Source organism: Cnephaeus nilssonii, assembly GCF_951640355.1.
Source record: "Cnephaeus nilssonii genome assembly, chromosome: 8".
In the NCBI taxonomy this organism is placed as follows: Eukaryota; Metazoa; Chordata; class Mammalia; order Chiroptera; family Vespertilionidae; genus Cnephaeus; species Cnephaeus nilssonii.
In genome coordinates, this window is record NC_137079.1 from 34061109 (window position 1) to 34081589 (window position 20481).

The 20481-nt window shown below is 45.2% G+C and overlaps 1 protein-coding gene across 1 annotated transcript in view; it reads left to right on the plus strand.

The window, feature by feature from the left end:
* The first annotated feature begins 1432 nt into the window (after window positions 1–1432).
* The window catches only part of EFNB2 (ephrin B2), a 45740-nt gene continuing 26691 nt past the window's right edge, over window positions 1433–20481 (plus strand). The window contains exon 1 of the mRNA XM_079779059.1: window positions 1433–2201. Within this exon, the coding sequence (XP_079635185.1) occupies window positions 2080–2201 (122 nt within the window). The 5' untranslated portion in view covers window positions 1433–2079. The remainder of the gene's footprint in view (window positions 2202–20481) is intronic.

The following is a 20481-nucleotide window of genomic DNA, read 5'->3' on the forward strand; positions in this document are numbered from 1 at the left end:
ACATTAATTTATGGCTTAGATCTCACAAAACGAATACTTAATGCATCATCAAATCTTCAAATGTTAAAAACAAGGGTGAAAGCAAACTAGTATCTAAACACGATGTTTCTAACATACATTTTCTGTTTTAAATTTAGCTTAGCGCATAAGTTGGGTAAAGAAATACTGCCCAGTTCTTTGCATCTGAAACATTAAACCCTGGAGGAAACGGGTTGGGGTTTTTGAAAGCATGTTGTGGATATACGGCATACATTTTTTCCCCAAACTGAACTGTACATTTGTACTGTGCCTAATTTCCTCCGTGTTTGTCTGCTCTTGGTCATTTAAGAAAGGTCCTCTTTTGGACTTTTTCTGCGCGATTAGATGGAGGGGAAAAGTGGGGGTGGGGGATGCTGTGCTGGGTCTGGGTGGGTAGACAGACTATTGTGCTCTCGCACGCGGAGATGTCAAGCTGGCCGCTAGTGGGCGCTGTGGGTCCGTGGAAGTAGTCGACAGGGTGGCGCTTGTCCAAGTGGTTCTTTGGCAAAGCACTTCGCCAAGAACCCAAGTGAATTCCTGCCACCTCTCCATTTGGGCGCTATTTGATACCGTCACCCCCTAAATTCCCAGCCACCTTAGGGAGGCGTGTGTCCCGGAGGCTAATTAAGGAAAAGTCCCGCGGCCGGCGACACTTCCAAGAAGTGCTGCCTTCGATGCTAAGCAAGGCGCGGAGGATTCAGGGACAGGACGTCCACGCCCTCAATGTCTGCTGCCCCACCGGCGCCCGGTCCCTGGGGATCACTTGGCAACTCTAGGCCCCGTTGACTTAGGTTGGGCCCCTGCTGACGTTGGTCCTCGAACGCCAAGTAAGTGGCATCTCCCCCCATTAGCCCTCGGGTCTGAAAAGCATCACTGAGAGGCCTGGTAGAGGAAGGGGTGCGCGTGCGGGGTGGGAGTCAGACCATACAGAGGGATCCCACTTTATATTTAAAGAAGGAAGACGCATGGGGAAATGCACTGCCTTCGACTCTGTCGGTAAAGTTTCGCCCTCTACGTTGTCCCTCTTTCAGAGTTAGGACACCTGCCAGGCAATGAAGTCGCGACCTGGGAACTGGGACAGGTGACTCCGTGCAGTCCCCGCTTCCCACTCGCCCGTCCCCGTCCGCGTCCCGGCCCCGCCGCTCAGGCGCTGCGCGGCGAGCAGGCGGGCTCCTCTCCTTCGCAGACTTCCCTGCGCTCAGCTCGCGTCGCCGCCGGGGGCCGGAGGGCGGGGCTCACCTGTCAGCCGGCGCCCCGCCTTGCGGGGCCCAATGTCGGACGGGGGCGGATGACCGACGGGCCAGCAGCCCAACCAACAGGCGCTGCGTGCGGAGGACCAATGGGCTGCGCTCTGTGGGGCGGGGCCCCGCGTTTATAGTGCTCTGACAGCGCGCCGGCCGCGCTGACTCTCCTCGGCAGGGACAGCGGCGCTGTCCGGATCTGGTAGCTGCGCGCAGAGCGGGTCCCAGCGCCCTCCCCGCACACAAAGGCCCGCGCGCGTCCGGCGCCCGCGGCTGGGACCGAGCCCCTCCTGCTTGCTCTGCAGGCTGAGAGCCGCGAGGAGTGGGGAGGCGCCCGCGCTCTGGAGACATTCCTCGCTGCTCCGCGCTCCGGGACATGGAATCGCGTCGTCGCGGCGCCCGCGCGCTCGGGCCACTGCCCATCCTCCTGGATCTATAGTGCGAGGCAGCCCCGCTCGGGACGCAGCGCCCGCCGCCCGCGCCCAGTCGTTGCTCCGCCTTTGTGTCCCGGCCGCGCGCCCTCCCTGCCGTCCCGCGCCCGACACCCTGGAGTCGCACGGGAGCCGGCGGTTCGAGCTGGGTCCGGCGCGGCGACCCGGAGCCCCGAGCCCGCCGCGCCGCCGCGCCCCGTGTGTGCGCTCCAGCCTCTCGCCGTGAGGGCCCCGAGGGGAGCGCTCCTGGCGTCGGTGACCGCTGGAGCTGCTCAGCGCGCCCCAGATCTGCCTGCGGTCTCCCCTCTTCTGTCTGGAGAATTAGGGCTTCCGGCCCGCACCCCATACCTCCGCCGTCCCGAGTGCGCGGAGCTGGGAGCGGCTTGGCCATGGCCGTGAGGAGGGACTCCGTGTGGAAGTACTGCTGGGGAGTTTTGATGGTTTTATGCAGAAGTGCGATTTCCAGATCGATAGTTTTAGAGCCCATCTATTGGAATTCCTCGAACTCCAAGTAAGTGGCATCCGCGATCACCCTCGCCACCCCGGGTCTGCCGCGCCGCGCGGTCCGTACGAGAGAAAGGTCGGGCCGCGGAGCCTCAGAGCCTATTTCTGGAACCTCGGTCTCCCCCCATTAGCCCCCCCAGATTCCCGTCTCCCATCCATGCCACATTACACTTGGTAGAGTCTCCTCGCTCGGCTTTCCAGTCGGAGCGCCAGGGCTAAGATGCTCCCTCCCCGCCTTCCTCCCCCCTGGAGCTCCCGGGTGTTAAAAAGCTCCTGGCGGCTCTGTGCCACGTCCGCAAAGGTGTCTGATGGCAATCGGACCCCTTCTTTCCGAGGATGGAGAACAGGGCCACAAACCGGGCTGGCAGGCGCACAGGGGCTGGCGAGCTCTGGAGAGAGGCGGGGATGCTGCGCCCCCGACGAGCGCCCGAGCACGGGGAGGGCCCCGAGGGCGGGCCCCTGGCAGTGGGGCGCACCCCGGAGAAGGGAGCCTGTGGGTCCCCGGGCCGCCCGTCGGGACCAGGAGCCTGAGCGCCTAGGCGGCCAGCCGCCCGCCCCGGAGTGCAGGGAGAGCTCGCCGGCTCCGCGGGAGAACTCCAGGGGCGAGCTCCCCGCTCCCCGTCCCATAGAGGGGCCTTAGGGTTTTCCTGGAGATCCCTGCACGCCGGCCGCTCTCTTCTTTTCTAAACCTGTGGCCGCGAACTCAGTGTGGTCCGATAGCTGACTAGATTTTAAGGACGCTCTTTCCAAAAGCTTAATTCAGGCCCTGCCCAGTCGACCTAGCCGAAGCCTTCACGCCCGGGGAGCCTGGGCTGGAAGGCGATCCTTAGACCCGACTTGCTTTTTATCAAACCGTGCGGCCAGGAGAAAGCCAGGCCTTGTGGAGATTAACTTTCAGTGTGAGCTACCAGAGTACATTTAGGATTTAGAAAAGGCGATCCGTCGCTAACTATCTCGCACTTACTCCTCTGTGCACTCAGTATTGCATATTACCTCATTCTCGGGATGCATTCTGAATCTCAGCCAAAAATATTGTACAGAAGCACGGAATTTTAGCCCTGAGAAAACTTGGGAAAACTATGGAGGCATTGGCTGGTTCCTGGAGTAAGCGTTTGAGACCAGAAGCAAAATCAATGGCCTAATTGAAGTTGAGCAAGTTGGCCATGGATTTAGGAGTCAAGAGAAGGGGGATTGATTTGGAAATCACATCTTAATTAAAGAAGTATATCCACTCCTTTAGAAGTGGTCCATTTCAAACCCACCAGTACTGCCAACCCAGAATTCCCAATGACAAGGGCGAGAAACGTCACAGCACTAAAGCGGATCACACAAATTCATGCACGATGCTCGAGGGCACGTCACAACACTGCTCACACTTAAAAGTTACTTAATGCAACCTCCTTCCATTTAGCCTCACCTTACATGGGCGTCTTTTGGTTGTTGTTCCTTAATGTAAGATACCGTATTTGCTGAGAAATTAGTGGCAGTGACATCTTGACGCTGATACAGAAGGGTGAGGCACCAGGTGGTGCCAGAAAGCGCCGGGCTCAGACCTGCTCACAGCAGCGGGTGTCCGGCCCGGCGGGCGGGGAGCCCGGATGAGGCCAGCCAGTGCTCGCTTTGTGCCTACAGAGGTCACTCTTCCATGCGCAATGCTCGTGGCGCCAGCCCTTACCTCTTCCCCCAGGCTGCCTGCGCCGCCGCTCCACTTTGCACTTTCACTGATGTACCATCTTTGGGGGTTGATTTCCCCTCTCGCCCCTCATTGGGATTTCATATTTGTACTTAAATCTAGTTTAAAGAAATCCCCATTAACTCCTCCAGCGTTCAGCTCTTTATACATATATATCTTTGCATGATTAGCTACTAGTTTGTGTGTATCTGGGAGGAGCATTAGAAATACCTACTTGGAAAAAAACGCAGAGCAATAATTATTTCAATGTAAGGTTTAGACATTAATATTTCTTTTCCTAACGTGTGTGGGGGCGACTGCTATTTACCCACCGTCCTGATGATTATTAGCATTAGTCTGCTTTTCCTAGCTGTGGTCACAGATTTAGAGACCTCCTGGAGGCCTGCGTTTTAGAGAAAGAAGCCCGCCCGCCTCCTTGCACTGCCGATGTTGCTGTTGGCTTGATTGCTCCGGTCCTCAAGAGTAGAATTTCTTTTATCGTTCTCACGATAATGGCTAGCCTGGAGGACTGGGTCATTTGTCCCTGGAACAGGTCTACTTAAAGTATGTAGCTCAATGCTAGCGTGAAAGAGCAGAAGGATTTCTTCCTGGAGGAATGAATAAAAACCCCTCATGTCACGGGTTCATTTTAGTTGGGGAAGTTGCATATTTATTTCCAGAGAAAAGTTGGTCGGTCAGTGTGATGTGGCAAGAAGGTAATCAAATGCATTGAAGTTTCACATCAGTTCATCTGAACTGGGGAACAACTCATTTGTAATGAAGCAACCATCAGTAATTAGATTTGTTTCATTCAGGGGTCAGCTTTTTTAGCAGGTGGTGGACAGAGGGAGCATGCAGCAGCTGTTTGGATACAGAGTCCAGAAAATCCTTTGTAAATTCACTGTCTCCATAACTACTTGAATCACACTGTCTGCTGCTCCCATCCCTGAGAGTGTATGCAGTAATTGAAAGAAGTTCTACATACTGAAACACTAGCCCTGATGATTATTAACATTGCATCCATGTGCTCTGCTTGAGTTGGATCAGCTGTAGACATTTAGGTTGTTTAAGCAGTGTGTGTGTGTGTGTGTGTGTGTGTGTGTGTGTGTGTGTGTGTGTTAACCTTGGGAGAGAACAGCAAAACCTGGCTTTTTCATTCATTTCTAGTTAACATTTCAGTAGGACAATTTTTTCCAAACATGATGTTCTTGCCAAAATAAAATAGTTGTTTCTTTTTTTTTTTTTTTTAAATATTGATTTCACTTGAGAGGAAGCAAGTCTGTATTGGTATGGTATTCTAGAATGAATTACACCGACTTTGTTGGAAATTTCAGTTGAGCATTAATTTCTTATGTCTAGGGGTGCTATTTCCTACGCATCACATACTAGTTAGTTAACAAAGCATTTTGCTTTTCCCATGGCATTTTTTTCTTACATAATACTAAATTCCTGATACCGATTGACTTGATAGAAAAGAATGGCCGGATAATATCCAGATAACCTATAATACATGGGCTCCATCACAGTCAGGCTCCGAATAAATACGGACCTGTCAGAGATTGATAAAATAAACTACAATGGATAGTGCTGTTTAAACAGCCCATTCAATACCATATATAAGCCAGCCTGCCTTCCATTGTGCCTGAAATTCTTATTTTTGTAGATAAACAAATGCACATTCAGCACTGATTGAATAGCCCCTTGAACTATGCTCCACAGTTTGCGTTTGGGTTAATCTTGTCGGTTTTAATATAGAGAGAAAAAAGCACAAAGCGCCAGGGGTGGAATTGTTAGTGCTTTCACATCCACATTCCTCACGTTTTGTCAGGATGATAAACTGTAGGTAATGGACTGTCGTCGTTCCACCGGACAACTGAGCCAGAGAGAGCACAAAGACAGAGCTAAAGCGATGTCTCACAACATGCTTGGTAGCCTTCTTTCAGACGAGGAGAGAATTTATTTGGGAATCGTGTGTCTAGGGACTGCACTTTCTAACCTCAGCAATTACAGCTTCAAGCCTCAGAAATGGGAGCTGAGGGTTAAGATGATTTGTTAAGCACTTGGTTCTAAATCTTCCACAAAGCATAGCTGTTGACACTTGTCCAACCGATGCAAAGAAATGCAAATGACTTCCACATCCCTAAATGTTTCTGACTCCTAGGCTGAAGGATGAGGACAGGTGAATTAGACATCTTTCCCAGGTCAGCTAAAAAGTAAAAATAAAAATAAAAAATAAAAATAAATAAACAAAAAATAATACTACAGATTGGTATGGCTTCTCCACATGGAGTCAGCTGAAGAATAATAATAATGGGTGTATTTCAGTTAATTCCCATAAAACCTCTTCTCTGTAAATTTACTGAGATAAATCCTTTAGTTGGTGGATCACCGCCATAATTTCCTTCAAATGGAGCCACTAAATCTTTGCTACCTTGCCTTCCGCTGAAATGCGCCAGGTAGCTCCCAGGAGGCTGATTCTGAACATCTACCTGAGAGCAGCATTTCCCAGTGTGTGCTCCTAAGAGGAAAGGATTTGAGACCCCAACCTGACTGCATTGACGCGTCATAGGAATGGGAGTGGCGGGGGAGGGAAATACTCTAGACCCTCACCAAAAGAGAAAAAAAATTTTTTAAAGAGGGATATTTCCTTAGCACTTTATGAAAACTTTATTCTTAAACTCTCCCCTTGCAAATTAGGCAAAAAAAGAAGCGCTCTTCTTTAAGAAATAATGATTAAAATGGTATCCTGCCTGCCTAATCTCTGCCTTCATTTGCTGCTGACATAAAGAGCCTGTTTTTCAGGTCACTTATCATACATCTACATAGATTTGCTTATGAGCTCACCCTTTGTGTGGAGGAGTAGAGCCTTAAATAGGAGTGTTCGACTGTTTAAAATATTTTGATTAAAATATGCAGAACCCATAGAACGATAAGCTTCTAGTTAGGAGTTGGGTCTTTCAGGAAAGAGCCCCCCCCCTCCACCTTTTTTTTTTTTTTTTTTTTTTTAAGGGGAGGAATTAGAATGGGGCTGGGAGAGGAATCTAAGAAAAGCAAAGAAGGAAGGATAGCGAATGGGACAGTGTTCCGAACAGCTTGGAAAAACTCCTGTGGCTTCATTGTCTCTCTAAAGCCAAATAATACAAAGACATCAGCAATTCAGCCCTTCTCCCATGATGGAAAATGTAAACCGTTGACATGGCTCCCCTGTTTAACTTGTTTAATTCTCATTTTAAATTCAGTACTATACTAGCCGTGTGAACTCTGAAGATTTCTTTAGTAATCCATTTTGTAGTTCCGAATCAAAAACAAAGTGAAAGGGTCTGACACAATTTGCTTTTATTTTTAGGCAAATCAACCCTGGTCATAGTTAATAAGGGGATTACAACCCAGACTAGGTCTTTACAGATGTAATGTAAATCAAGGGCAGAGTATAAAGAAACTGATCCCTTTTGATTGAAGTATGGTAAAAAGGCATAGAGAAACTAGCAGCAGTAATCTGATTGTATGGCAATAAAACCACCATTTTCTGTCTTTCAGATAAAAATAATGTGGTAAATCCATGCAGTTCATAAGATGTAAAGGCAGATAAAGGGTGAAGCCATGGCAACATATAGATTAGCTTGATGTTGGAAATGACACGTCTCTGAAAAGGGTGTAGAAACGGAGGGCCCTTGCTCCAGGCTGTTGCCTATTATGTGAGAACCACACAGACTTGGAAACTCGGATTAGAAAGTATGAAAGCCCTACTTGTGGCCTGGGATGGTGAAAGCAGGAAAGAAAAGCTGCTCAGTTCTTGCTCATTGGTGGCAGATAATATGGCAAAGGTAGATTTCATTGACTGCCTTTTTCAGAGATTGAGATTGGGGCTGATTAAAACTTCAGATCACTGCAGTTGTTAAGGCCTGCAAGATTTTCCTTTTTAACTCCTGGCCTAACAGCGGCAGCCATTCTGTAGGATTAACTGCACTTGGCGGTCCCTGCCTTAATCTATTTGGGCTTCAGGCAGGGACATGCTGGCAGGGAACAGAGACCAGAGGGGAGAGGTAGGGCTGGAGTTATCGCAAAAGAAAACAGAGACCTTTTGATTTCAACCTTCTCCCAGACCCTGAGCCATCAAGCGCAGAGCGGGAGAAGAAAAGGTAAACATGTGTTATTGTCCCTCTCCCTTAGCCAGAGAACTCTTCTCTGAGTTTTGTCCTTCCCACCTTAGGGAAAAAAAAAAAAAAAAAAAAAAAAAAAAAAAAAAAATATATATATATATATATATATATATATATATATATATATATATAATAAAATCAATAAAAGGGGGAATTTAGTTTTCATTCCAGTCAGTAGTAATCCAACGGGCTCTCTCTAGATGATATTTTACTCATAAATGTGAGTTTTAACCTTTGAGTCCAATGGGATAGGCACCCTTCATGTAAATAAAAGGCTTGTAAAAATGTTAGCGCTGCCCAGCTTTAACGTCAAATACAATAACAACAAAATCGTCATGCTGTTGCATCTTAATTGCCCCCTGTACCGAGCAACCTTGTAAATAAGCTGTACTTTTGTTTTTGCCTTCCACACTTTCCATTTTAGTCATTAAACAAAATAAGCCATTGAAGCCGTGATTGGGTTACATGCAGAGTGACATCTGCAATTGGGTCAAGCCAGAAAGGAAATACTTGCTTTATTGCCTCCTCTTTGGCTTTGGAGAAAAGTTTCAGCAGTTCCTTAGGAGAGTCTGAACTCTTAAGACATTGACAATACTGAACGCTACAAACACCCCCGGTGCCTTTCCTGATGGAGTGGCTGGCTCAAGGGGAATCGGCGCTGTTTTGCTTACACTACATGGGGCCTTTGTAGACTAACACATTCTGTGAGTGCCTGAAGATCTTCATTAATCCCAAATATTCTATTTCAGACCCATTTCATTGACTTTATTCCTAATTCTCAGGCAGCTGACTTGACCCTCTGTTTTGGGCTGTAGATTTATTGCATACGTTGTCTGTTTTTCTGTTCGTTATTATGTGCCTGTCATAGATTAAAACCATTTTTTTAAGTGATTGCACGTAGACCTGCCAAAGCCAATGCCGACTGCTTTACCTTCCTCTCTAACTTAATTCAGTAATCCATATCCAAAGATCCATTGCGCTTGTCTGGATTCATCCCACGGAAGGGACACCCCCTAATTTACAAGCTGGTCACATCCAAGCACCTTGCATTCTGCATTTGACAATGATTGCTAATGGCCCATTCAGCTAAAGTATTTGCTTGTTAACAGGGAACAGAGCATGATAAATGTCCAGCAAGCTTGCGGCCTCCTTCAGCTTTTCAGTTGCAGACTGGTGCATATTTATGGCAGGCAGATGACAAAAGAAGAAGCTGAATTGCCCTGGCCTCCAGCTTTCTATGAGGACCAGGGTTAAAGTGATTAGAGAAATGATGCAGGAAAAAGCCCTGCCACTTGTTTACTAACCATCATCCTGCTCTGACCATATTTCAGAAGTGTTACACGTAAGGATGGTTGAATCTGGCTGACCAGTAAAAAGTATAGGTGATCAATTATGAAATGTTTTCCGTGCCCACTGAATGCCAGGTAAACCTATTTCTGTTGCTCCCGCAGCAAATCAGCAGTGGCGCTTTATTTTCCTTTTCACGTATAAATTCAAACATGTAATTCTAGTCCAAAGCATTTTGTGACAGGTGAGTGCATGCTTGCTGATTTCAAATAAATAACATAGTAGGAGAGTGCTCCATTAAAGAAAAACAAGTTGTTTCTGCCCTTAGTAACTCTCTAAAGAAAACATAGGGAAACTTGGCAGTAGGGAAGTATTAATAGTTCGCTCTTTTCTTTCTCTAAAGCATGGTTAGATAAACGTTCTGACTGTACCCAGTAGTGGGCAGACATTCTGAAGGCTGGGACTGGAACACTGGGGCTCTGCCTTGCTCTGAAAACTTTGCAGGCGCTGGAGATTCTTCATGCTTTCCGTATAAAACTATTAAACAGTCCAGCTCATTTTCTCCATTTAAGTTTGGTTGCATCTGATTTTGACTACAGGCCTTGTGTCATTCATCCAATACTTGCCCGTTAAGCACCTATAGCGTCTGAGGCATTACTCTGTTTTTTATGGATGCATTACTCCTGTGTCACCCCAGAATAGGTACGAGTGCTACCCACATGTTTTGAAACCGGTGTTGTCAGTGTGTGTTTGTGTTGGACAAAAACACGTGGCTATAGACAGTCCTGGGCTTCTGCTTGTTCGGTAGGGGTGTGTATTGGGGTGAGGGGGGTGCAACTCCCTGCCTTCTGCCTATTCTACTGTAGCTCCGCAGTCTGCCCTCCCTGCAGGATACTAAGCTCTACGCATCTCAGAATCTCTGACCTACAGAGCCAGAGAGTCTGAAATGTCTCCTCCAGCTTCTCATCGGCCTCTCGTGTTCCAGCCTGGGAACCTGAGGCCCGGCGTGGTTTCACCACCGATGGAATGCTTCTGAATCTGGCCTGAACACATTTGCCCTGAATACGAACTGCCATAATAGTGAGTGAGGCTGGGCCAGTTATGTCCAAGGCCAGCTCAGAATGTTTATCAACCTGCAGAAGAGATAGAACATGTTAGTTTTCAGTTAACTACCAGAACTACATTTGGGGTACATCTTGGATAAAAACGAACATTCCCAAACCCCACCCTTGTCTGTGGGAAAATGGATCTTTATTATAATAGACTGCCCATAAAGTTCACAGTTTCCCCTCTTTATGATGTAGCAGATCAAACATCATTTCTTTAAGTATTTTCTCTGTAATCCCACAGCAATTTAGTTAAATACCCAGGGCATAGGAAGATCCGTATACACTGCACTGTCATGATTCACATGCAAGTCTTAATCCCCTTCATTGCCACCCTCCCCATCCCTACAAGGCAGGGACAGGAATGATTTCATTTCAGCATTTTCTACTAGCTAGCATTGACATCCAGTAAGTATTGGTTGAATGAACAGACACAACCTAAATGTATGTTTATGGCTGCCTACTTTGTATTAACATATCGCCTGCTCCTGGAGCTCTATCTTTAGACCAGGGGCTCTAGAACGTTGAGGCTTCAGAATCACCTGGAGGGCTTGTTCAAAGGGGACTGCTGGCTCCTCCCCCAGGATTCCGGATTCCTGAGGTCTGGGTGGGACTTGAAACTTACATTTCTAACTAGCTCTCAGTTGATGCTGATGCTGGTCTGAGACCACACCTTGAGAACCTTTGCCTTTGAGCAAACTTTTTGGAAAACTACACAACATTAGGTCATCGTACTCATAAAGGCTGTTCTGGGATCTCTGAAGAAATATGTGGCCCTGCCTCACTGCTGTGTGCCCCCATTCTTGCCTCTTTGGAGGCCATCAGGGATCATCTAGATCAGGGGTAGGGAACCATTTTTCTAGCAAGGGGCCATTTGGGTATTTATAACATCATTCAAGGGCCATACAAAATGATCAACTTAAAAATTAGCCTGCTATATTTGGTCAAACATTTCATTAACTCACCCCTAATGCTTTAGCAGGGCCAGACCAAATGATCTAGAATCTAGATAAGTGACGGTGGATAATTCCAAATAATACTTGATTTATTCAACAAGTATTTATGAACTGTGAGGTCTATTACTAGACCCTGAGAATACAAAGAACAATCTCTACCCTCAAAAGATTTACATCCTAAGGGGAGTGGAGGGAATCCTGGTGGGAGCAAAGGCATTTCGTGATGTGGTGCATAGGGCTGTGTGCTTTGGGGACACAGAGAAAGGCAATGGTGTTCATTCTGGAGGGGTGTCCAGAAAAGCAGCCCCAGGGAAGGGAAACTGAGTCTAGAGAGAAAGCAGGCATCTGAAAGCAAAATACACAGTAGATGTCTGCAATAAGCAACTCGAAGTAATAACATTTCAGCTAAGGGAGCTGTGTCTCTATAAAGTGTACATCTGCAAACACCTACATTATTTTATCAGAGCATAACTCAAAGACAGAACCCACAAACGAAACAAATCGACCATGTGGGATAGTGAACCCAATGGCTTTTCAGCTACCTTATTAATAGGAGAATTAGCAGTATCCTGTGTCAAAAGGCTTGTGTTGATCATGGAAAGGTCAGGCAATTGGATTTAGGGAAGACAACCAGGTAAGTGATCTTTTAGTTTAGATCAGAGTACGTGCTTTTGGAATCTGGCTGCCTGAGCCCAATCCCAGGCTAGTTCATTTTTAGCTGTGAAACTTTGGAAGCAGTATCCCCTGTGTGTCTCTCAGTTGTCCTGTCTCTAAAATGGGAACAATTATCTAATAGTACTGAATAAAAGAGTAATAAAATTGTGGTCAGGATTTAAAGAGTGTATTTAGCTTTGTGCTTGCCACAATGAGCCCATATATGTCAGCTATTGTTAATTAAAATTAATTGAATATCTACTGGTTCAGTTTGCCTTTCACATACAAACGCAGAATAAATAAAAGTAAAGTGTTAATAAAATTTTTCACATGGCACTTTCACCTTTTATAGGCTCTGATGTTCCATTGTGGCTTTTTAGCTGCCAGACTTTTAAACATTCTTTAAGACTTTTCTGCTCTATGAAGCACCTTTTAATTCCCCTTCTACTACCAAAATTGGGTACTCTCTTTTGTGCTTTCTACCCCTGATGCTTTGTTGTGACATTCATAGCCCTAGACCCACTCCTTCAACTTCACCAGAGAGGGAGGAGTATCTGGGCAGAATTCACTTTGTGTGTTTTACTGCATGTACAGTAAGAGATTGGGTTGTTGAATAAAAACACGAATTCGGCCTGTAGGGAGGGCAGTGTAGCATTTTTTGCATTAATATTAAATGGTATTTCTTATTTAGAAACCTACTTCCCTGGTGGGCATAGTATATTTTATTGAACAAGGTTGCATATAGCTTACTATGTGCCAGCTGCTGTTCTCATTGCTTGACCAATGCATTGAGCCGTCATAGTCACCATCGGAGTGGTACTTTTATGATTCCCATAGTACCAATGGGGAAACTGAGGCACAGATTGGTTAATTATCTTGCCCAAAGTCCTATAGCTAATAAGTGCTACAGTGTGCACTTGAACCTGATTACTCTGGTTCCAGAACCCCTCCAAATTCCTTGCCTCTCTTTCTTATGCTGTGGCATGGAATAAGTAGAAATTGTGTACTAAATTATGTGTTTGCTCAAAGCAGTACACACAAGGTACAGAAAAAGAAAGTTTTGGGTACAATTCTTTCCTTGTCCATCTTGACGTATAGTCTTTTCTCTGATGGGCATGCAATTCTAAATCGATCCTTTAAGTCTTGGACATAACAAGGTTGTACCCAGTGGGGACTAGTTATGAAAGTGTGTAATATTAATGCACTTAGTGGGTATCACTCCTTTAATATCTGCTTGTTTGTTTGCTGGGGAGAAAAAGTCAGATTTCCGAGGAGAGCTGCATTTGGTTCTACGCGGAGTGTGTGTCAAGCTAAGGAGATAGTATGACATCTTTTTTAGAGTCTAGTCACAATTAAATGCCATTTTATTTTGGATTTTGGGAGCTGTGCCAGCTTCCAGCTTGTCAGAGCTGAGAAGACTCAAATCAAGTCCAGGCCTATTTCTACAGCAAACTGGGATTCTGGCGTCTTGCCTGTGGATTCATTCAGTATAGCCCATCTGGCTTTTGATGTTCGGCAAGTTTGGAGCAGTGTGTTTCAGGAAGCCAGGCGGCAAGTATTGGTGGGCCTGGGGTTCTCTTGACTCCGGACTGAGCCTCTCCGGATGGCATTTCCCCGGGACTTATCATCTGCTTAGACCTGCACACCAAGCAGCCAGCCGGAGGGCCAGATCACCAGATCTTTATTTCTCTTAGAGGGCCCCAGGGCATCCTCTTATCTCCTCCTGTCCAATTGCCTTCCTTTCAGTTCAGGAGCAGCTGAATACCTTAGCTCTATTTACCTTTGGGGGTGTTTTGTTTTTTTGGTCAAGGTAAGGCCAGGCTGCTCGCGGTGACTGAGCAGGAAATATATTGTCCCACAGGGTTACAATGGCACACCATTCTCATGTTTCTAAGATACACACAATTTTGGGGTAATCTTTAGGGAAGCCAGTAGCAACCCAATTGGTTTTACTCTTTTCACAAATTAGCAGTGCAGACCTGGCTGTTGTGCAACCTGTCTGGTTTCTCTTCCCTCTCTCCCACTCTCTGGGCTGTCACCAGGCTGTAGAAGGTGCAGGAAAATGTGTCCTGTCATATGCCCACCTCCCACCTATCCCTCACCCTGCTCTGGAGCCGGGAAGGAGGAAGTATTCAGGAGGCGGCTATAAAGCGATTATGCACAGCCTTATAAATTGTGTTGCTAGCCTTATTATGCTTGGCTGGCAAGAAGAATCTCATCTTACATCAAGAGAGAACGAAAAGAATTTTGTCTCTTCTCAAACCTTACTTATCAAAGTATTCATCCTTTATTTACACTGACACCTATTGACCTCTCATTCTGTACAAGGCGCGGGGAGGACAGGGCGCTGAGGTCCAAGGGTAAATGCAACAGGCTGAGTCCTAGAGGCACGCTTCAGCTCGGAGAGCAAGCACTGGACGCCTTTGGTGTGTCCACCCTTTCTTTCAGAGCCGTTGGCCCCACCAAAGTTTCATTCCCCCATAAACCATGGGTGAATTGTTTTTCGAAATAGGCAAGATTCTTTAAAAAAAAAAAAAAAAGAAAGTGATGATGGGAATGAAAGGCATGGGGAGGGGTTGATAGAAAAGATACACCCAAATTCTAGGCTGTGATATTGCTATGTGCTAAGACCTTAATTCCATTTCTTTGAGTTGTTAAAATGCCAACCCATTCGCGGTATGATTTACGCGTGCCTTTCATCTCTGTGATTTTCCCACTCGGGTAGATGATCACATAGATCTCCACGCTTCTATCTAAAACAACAGAGAACCGGCTGGAAATGCCCTTTAAATTTCCTTCTCTATGAAAGGCATTTTTCTTTCTGGGGCCTCACCTATAAATAACGAGAGTTCCACCTTCCTTTATAGACTCTGGCTAAAAGCATGGTTTGGAACAAGACCGTGCAGGTGCAAACAGCTTACAGTTGGGAAAGAAGCCCGCACTGTGTCCTGCCTCCCAGGGTTGTGAAACACTTGTTTCAGTGATGGAGCCAGCGTGGTCAAGCCAGCATGACAAAGGCTGGCCTTAGTGATTCACTCTCTGGTTCGTTTTCCCACTGCACAGCGCTGCATCCCAGGCTTCCTGTTCGAGTCCCTCAGTGTTGCTCTACCTGACACTCAGTGCAGCATTCATGGCATGATTTTCTTTTTCGGAAAGTTTTGAAGGAGGGGCTGTTTTAGAGCCACGGGTCTCTGTGAACTGTGAAAAGAAAACAATGATATATCTGTGTATCACACACACTTAAAGTTTGACTTACAGATGAAGGTACCTTTTTTTAACCTCAGCTTGCGATAGGCTGTCCTATCATGAATGGCATGTTTTTATAGACAGTGAAAATCATGGTATGGATAAAAGCGAAGTAATGACTTGGATTATTTTCCTGCAAGAAAATGTAAGCTATGAGAATATTACCTTTGAGGATTTAAAAATAAAATTTATTCTAGCCACCAGTGTTTTGAGCATTATATCACAAATAAAAGACAAGATTAACATCAGAAGGAGTCAGTTTTCATTCAGTTGTGCAGCACTGTAGGCTGCGAAATTTAATCTTATTTTGACTTGTATGGTAATTGCAGAATGACAGAGGGAAATGGATTAAGTTTAAATAAAAGTATACACATCAGCACGCACAGACTCTTAAATGCAAGTGGAGGTCACTGGGCCAAGAATGTATTGCAGATTAGAATTTTATAAATAAAACTTTCCTGTGGACTAGTTTAATGCTTTTTTTTTTGAGTATGTGCACAGATGAAGAGGCACAAATACTGTAGCGCCTCACCTTGAGGAGTTGCTAAACTGGTTTACAGGCCTATAGGCTCACAGTGCACTTGAATTCCTGTGCTTCTCATCTTTCCCTTTCTTGAAAAGACTTTGCTTGTCATTGGTGTGAAGTTTGAAATGCATACCCCCTCCTCTGAGTTCTCGGATTTATAACACGTTAATGGCCCCAAATTGTATAGCCTGCTTTTATGCCCCTTTTCTTTTCCTTGAATACATCAGGTTCATGTTGCAGATAATATTTGTTTCAGAAAAGTGTGAAAGAAGGGGCACCTGTGAAAACAGACAATTGTTCCAGCGCACATACACATTCGAATTAAAGCAGAAAATGTCAGTTACTACCTTTTTTCCTGGAGGTTTAAAGCCACTAGTGGAGGAGGTAGTGGCACACTCTCTGGAAGTTTTAAGCTAATTATTTGTTACTCCAAGCAGTGGGATCTGGTAACCTAATTCTGTATAAACCTGACACCCAATAGCTACACCGCACTATCTCTCTGGTTTCAGAATATGTTTGTAAAGAAAATTGTTCTGATGTTAAAGTGCAAAAGGGGGCAGTAAAGTGCTATGCACAAAAAAGGAAAAATGTTACCCCAAGTATTTCTTATGGCCGATATTGCCTAAGTCTTTTTTTTGGGGGGGCTCTGTTTTTACTTATTTATTTATTTATATATTTTATAACAAACTCTCCTGTTTGGGGCTTTTAGAAAATATCTTAATAAGCAGTAGCAGCAATCTAGCATTAAATGAACGTAATGCAAAACTGAGTATCCTGCCTGTTTATGAAATGTGCCATCAAATCCACACACTCATGAACGTGTCCTTCTTCCGCAGTGTTTATATTCCCCAAGTGCATAGAGCATTTCTGAAAGGAATCTTGGGCTTCTGTGTTCATCCTATTCTGTCTCCCTAGAGACTGCAAGGCCCCAGTGCACGGTGAAGTTACGGGTCAAGGGCTTGGGCAGCGTGCATCTTTTGTCAGTAGGTAACCGGAAAGACCAGCCAGTTACAGCAGAGCAGCAGGGTGCTTTTCCTCCTTCGGAACCTCAGACTCACCCAGTTTATGAACTGACTGCTCTCCTTCCCTGCAGCCTTTGGCATTTAAGTAAAATGAAATGGAAGCATTTTATGGGAAAAGGGCGTGTTTTCTAAAATGTGGTAAAAAGACAGAACTTTGACTTGTGAACAAGTCTACGTCGTGATACGCTGTGATTTTTGGTACGCCACCTGCTAAGGTAAACCCGTCCCTACAGTTCCTGAAGCTGGCATTCCGCATCCCTACACTGTTAGCCAGCTCCCAGACGGGTGCAGTTCAGTGCTGAAGCATAAATTCTGTCTATCCCATATGTTTTTTTTTTGTGTTTGAATGAACTAGTACATTGCATAGTAGCTGTTACAACAGCTTTTGTGGACTCAAAAACGGATTTGTTAAATAGATCCCAATTCAGATAATAACGGTTTTAAAAATCTGATTTTAGAGAGGGAGGAAAGGAGAGAGAGAGAGAGAAACATCAATGTGAGAAATACATCAATCGGTTGCTTCCTGGCGGGGACTTGAACCCGCAACCTTCCAGTGCACAGGATGATACTTCAGCCAACTGCCAGGTCTATAATAACTTTTTTTTTTAGTTAAGCTTTCTAAGGAATTGCATCAAAAAGAGTTGAAAAGTCTACAGGCTTTAAATATTTTTAATGCTTATTTTAAAAGCCAGAGTTATGAAAGCTTGCTCAAGAAATGATAGAGTCTGTTCTTTGAAACGGTACAAAAATAATGTTCCAATCTGATCACAAAAATCATGTGGTGTTTATTGCAGAAACTTCTGAAAAAACCCAGACAGCTAAAAATTAGAGTATAAAGCATATATTCTGATGATATAATTTTGAAATGAAAGGAAACATAAAAGCAATGCTCCATGAAAAAAAGTAATTATTTACTTATGAATCCAATTCTGCTTGGCAGTTTGCTCCAGAGACAGATCATCCCGAGTAGAACTCCTGTCCCCACAATGTGCACACTGGCAGACTGGCCTTGGTCCTGTGACATGAGTACCATCGTTCTATTTTCAGGTGGACAGTACCCGCCATAAGTGTGCAGAAATGTTAGGTACTTAAGTAGATTGTTCTGTGCATAATGGTACATAGAAATGGCTCTGGGTCTGAGCTGACACTTTTTAAATCAGAAACACCATTGTCATGTCTGGTTGGAGGGGCTTTGCCTGATCCAGTCATTTGTTTGGCCACAGAAACTGGTCCTTCTGGTCAATATGTCTTCATTTTCACCTCTTTTATTCTGCACCAGCTTCATAGTTTTGCATTTGTTACAACATTTTGAGTTGCGCTTGCTCATATGGTAGTTTGGCATATTTATTGCTTTCTTTAAGAAGACCCAGCTCTTTCATATTTCATGTATATTTTCACAGACTTATTAGCAGGATCAAAGGGGCCATTCAGTCATTTGGCTGTTCTTCCAGGTGAACCTCGAGGAGAAGTGGAAGAAGTCTTTGGATGGTTGTCCTGAGGTGAATGTGTTATGGTCAGAGGCCAGGCAGGAGAGGGTAGGAGAGGAAAGAGGAAGGGAAAGGGGGCACCCGCAGGGGGCTGGAAAGTGCACTTGTGGTTCCACAACAGAGCTGTCCCCAAGCATCTCAGCTCCTGGCTTCCCAGGCATCCCCTCGTTCCACCCAGCCAGGTTCAGAAGTCAGTTGGGCAATCATGGCCTCCATCTGATTTGTCCCGCGAGACCTGGTAATGCAATACTGGTCAATAGAAGAATCCAGGCTTGAGATCACAACTTGTGATGTTCTGCTCTATCGAAGAAAATTGCGTGTCACGATCCCTAAACTCCTACGTGGCTGGTTTGTGCTGTAAATGCATTGTGCTAGCTTTTTAAGCAAGCATGGGTTCCTAGAGTGGATTTAAACTTTAAAGAATACCATGTCACACAATGTCTGTATTGTAAAAATAATTTCTCCAAAGATGAACATGAAGTTGAAATGTGTAATTTCGATTATTAGAGATCTAATTTAGATTATTAAATATTAATGTCTAATTTAGGTTATTAGATTGATTCAAAGTATTCCCCAGGGAAGAATTACAGTCTGGTTTTCAGAGTAACTTTTAAAAACTTGGATTAAGTTCAATAGGGAATCGGAAGATAAAAACATACATCGAATCATTTCATTTCGGGCAGGTTACATGTGGAACCCTACTTCGGGTGTCCATTTTATTCCACATTATACTGTCTCTGTACTATATTTGATTCAAAGTCATCACATTTATTGTCTTGCTTGGGAATGATTCATTGGGGGGGGGGGTGGGAAAAAACACAGGAGTTGCCTCTTTCTGCTCAGCCCGCCCCACTCTCGTAGCATCCCACGGAAGCCTTTCCATGAGAAGCCATAGCACCAATGTCCGGGAAACAGTGCTGAGCCCCAGTTCTCCTGATGGGGAGGCAAATCCGGCTTCCCCCTCTCAGGAAGGCAGCGAGGTGACGGCTCTGCCCTTAAGTAGCCTGGCTCAGGAAGAAACTGGCCTGACAGTGTTCTCTCTCCTACGTAGGACATGAAGCACGATCGATCTTCTTTGTCTTTTGGTTTTGTATTAAACACCAGCAGACTTGATTAAATGATGCCTCTAACCCAGGCATCCTCAAACTACAGCCCGCAGGCCACATGCGGCCCGCCGAGGACATTTATCCGGCCCGGCCCGCCAGTTATTTTTGCCATTTTGTTTTTTTTACTTCAAAATAAGGTATGTGCAGTGTGCATAGGAATTTGTTCATATATATATATATATATATATATATATATATATATATATATATATATATATTTTAAACTATAGTCCGGCCCTCCAACGGTCTGAGGGACAGTGAACTGGCCCCCTGTTTAAAAAGTTTGAGGACCCCTGCTCTAACCACTTTTTACTTGGGATCTAGTTTAATAAAAACAACCTCACCTGTGTGATATGTATTATCACTATGGGGCTTTTCCTCCGTGTTCATTGTGGTTACAAGATGAACATTATTTCATCACACAAAAAGAAATCTATATCTGACATCCACTCTGGATGGCCAGTTTAGTCATTTAAAATTAGCCAGTTGTCACCATCATAGTTGTTTTTTGACACATCCTAGTCAACAGAAGTGTAGTATTGAATATTGCAAAATATTTGGGGAAGTTTCTTTTGGTTCTTGGTCACCTTTTGGCTGGTGGCCTCCTAGGGGAAGGCAGGGATATCAGATTGCTGCCCTCATGAGCCGTGGCCTCTGGTTCTCTTACCTCAGAAGCAGCCTTGGCTTTGGGCACAACCACGGTGATTGGCCTGGAGCTAGTCGGAGGTGCTCGCAAGCTTGTGTGCAGACTGATTTTCTCTTGATTTCCTTTAACTTTATGGCTTGGCTGTGAAAAGCTCAACTTAAGAAAAAAATTCATTTCACAAACCAGATTTATGCGTTAATGTAATGCAGTCAGAACTGAAAAGTGTGCAGAGAAAGGGGGCTTTTCCTGTTGTGCCTGGTGTTTGGCACAGGTGTATCCTCACCTGTTTTGCGTGTTGGGTACGTGCGCAGTGATTACATGAAGAGAATGTGATGTAAGGTACTTTGATCAGTGCTTAGCACAGGGTAAGTGCTCAAAAGCAGCAGTGTTTTTGTTATTAGTGTTTCTGGAGGTGTTTA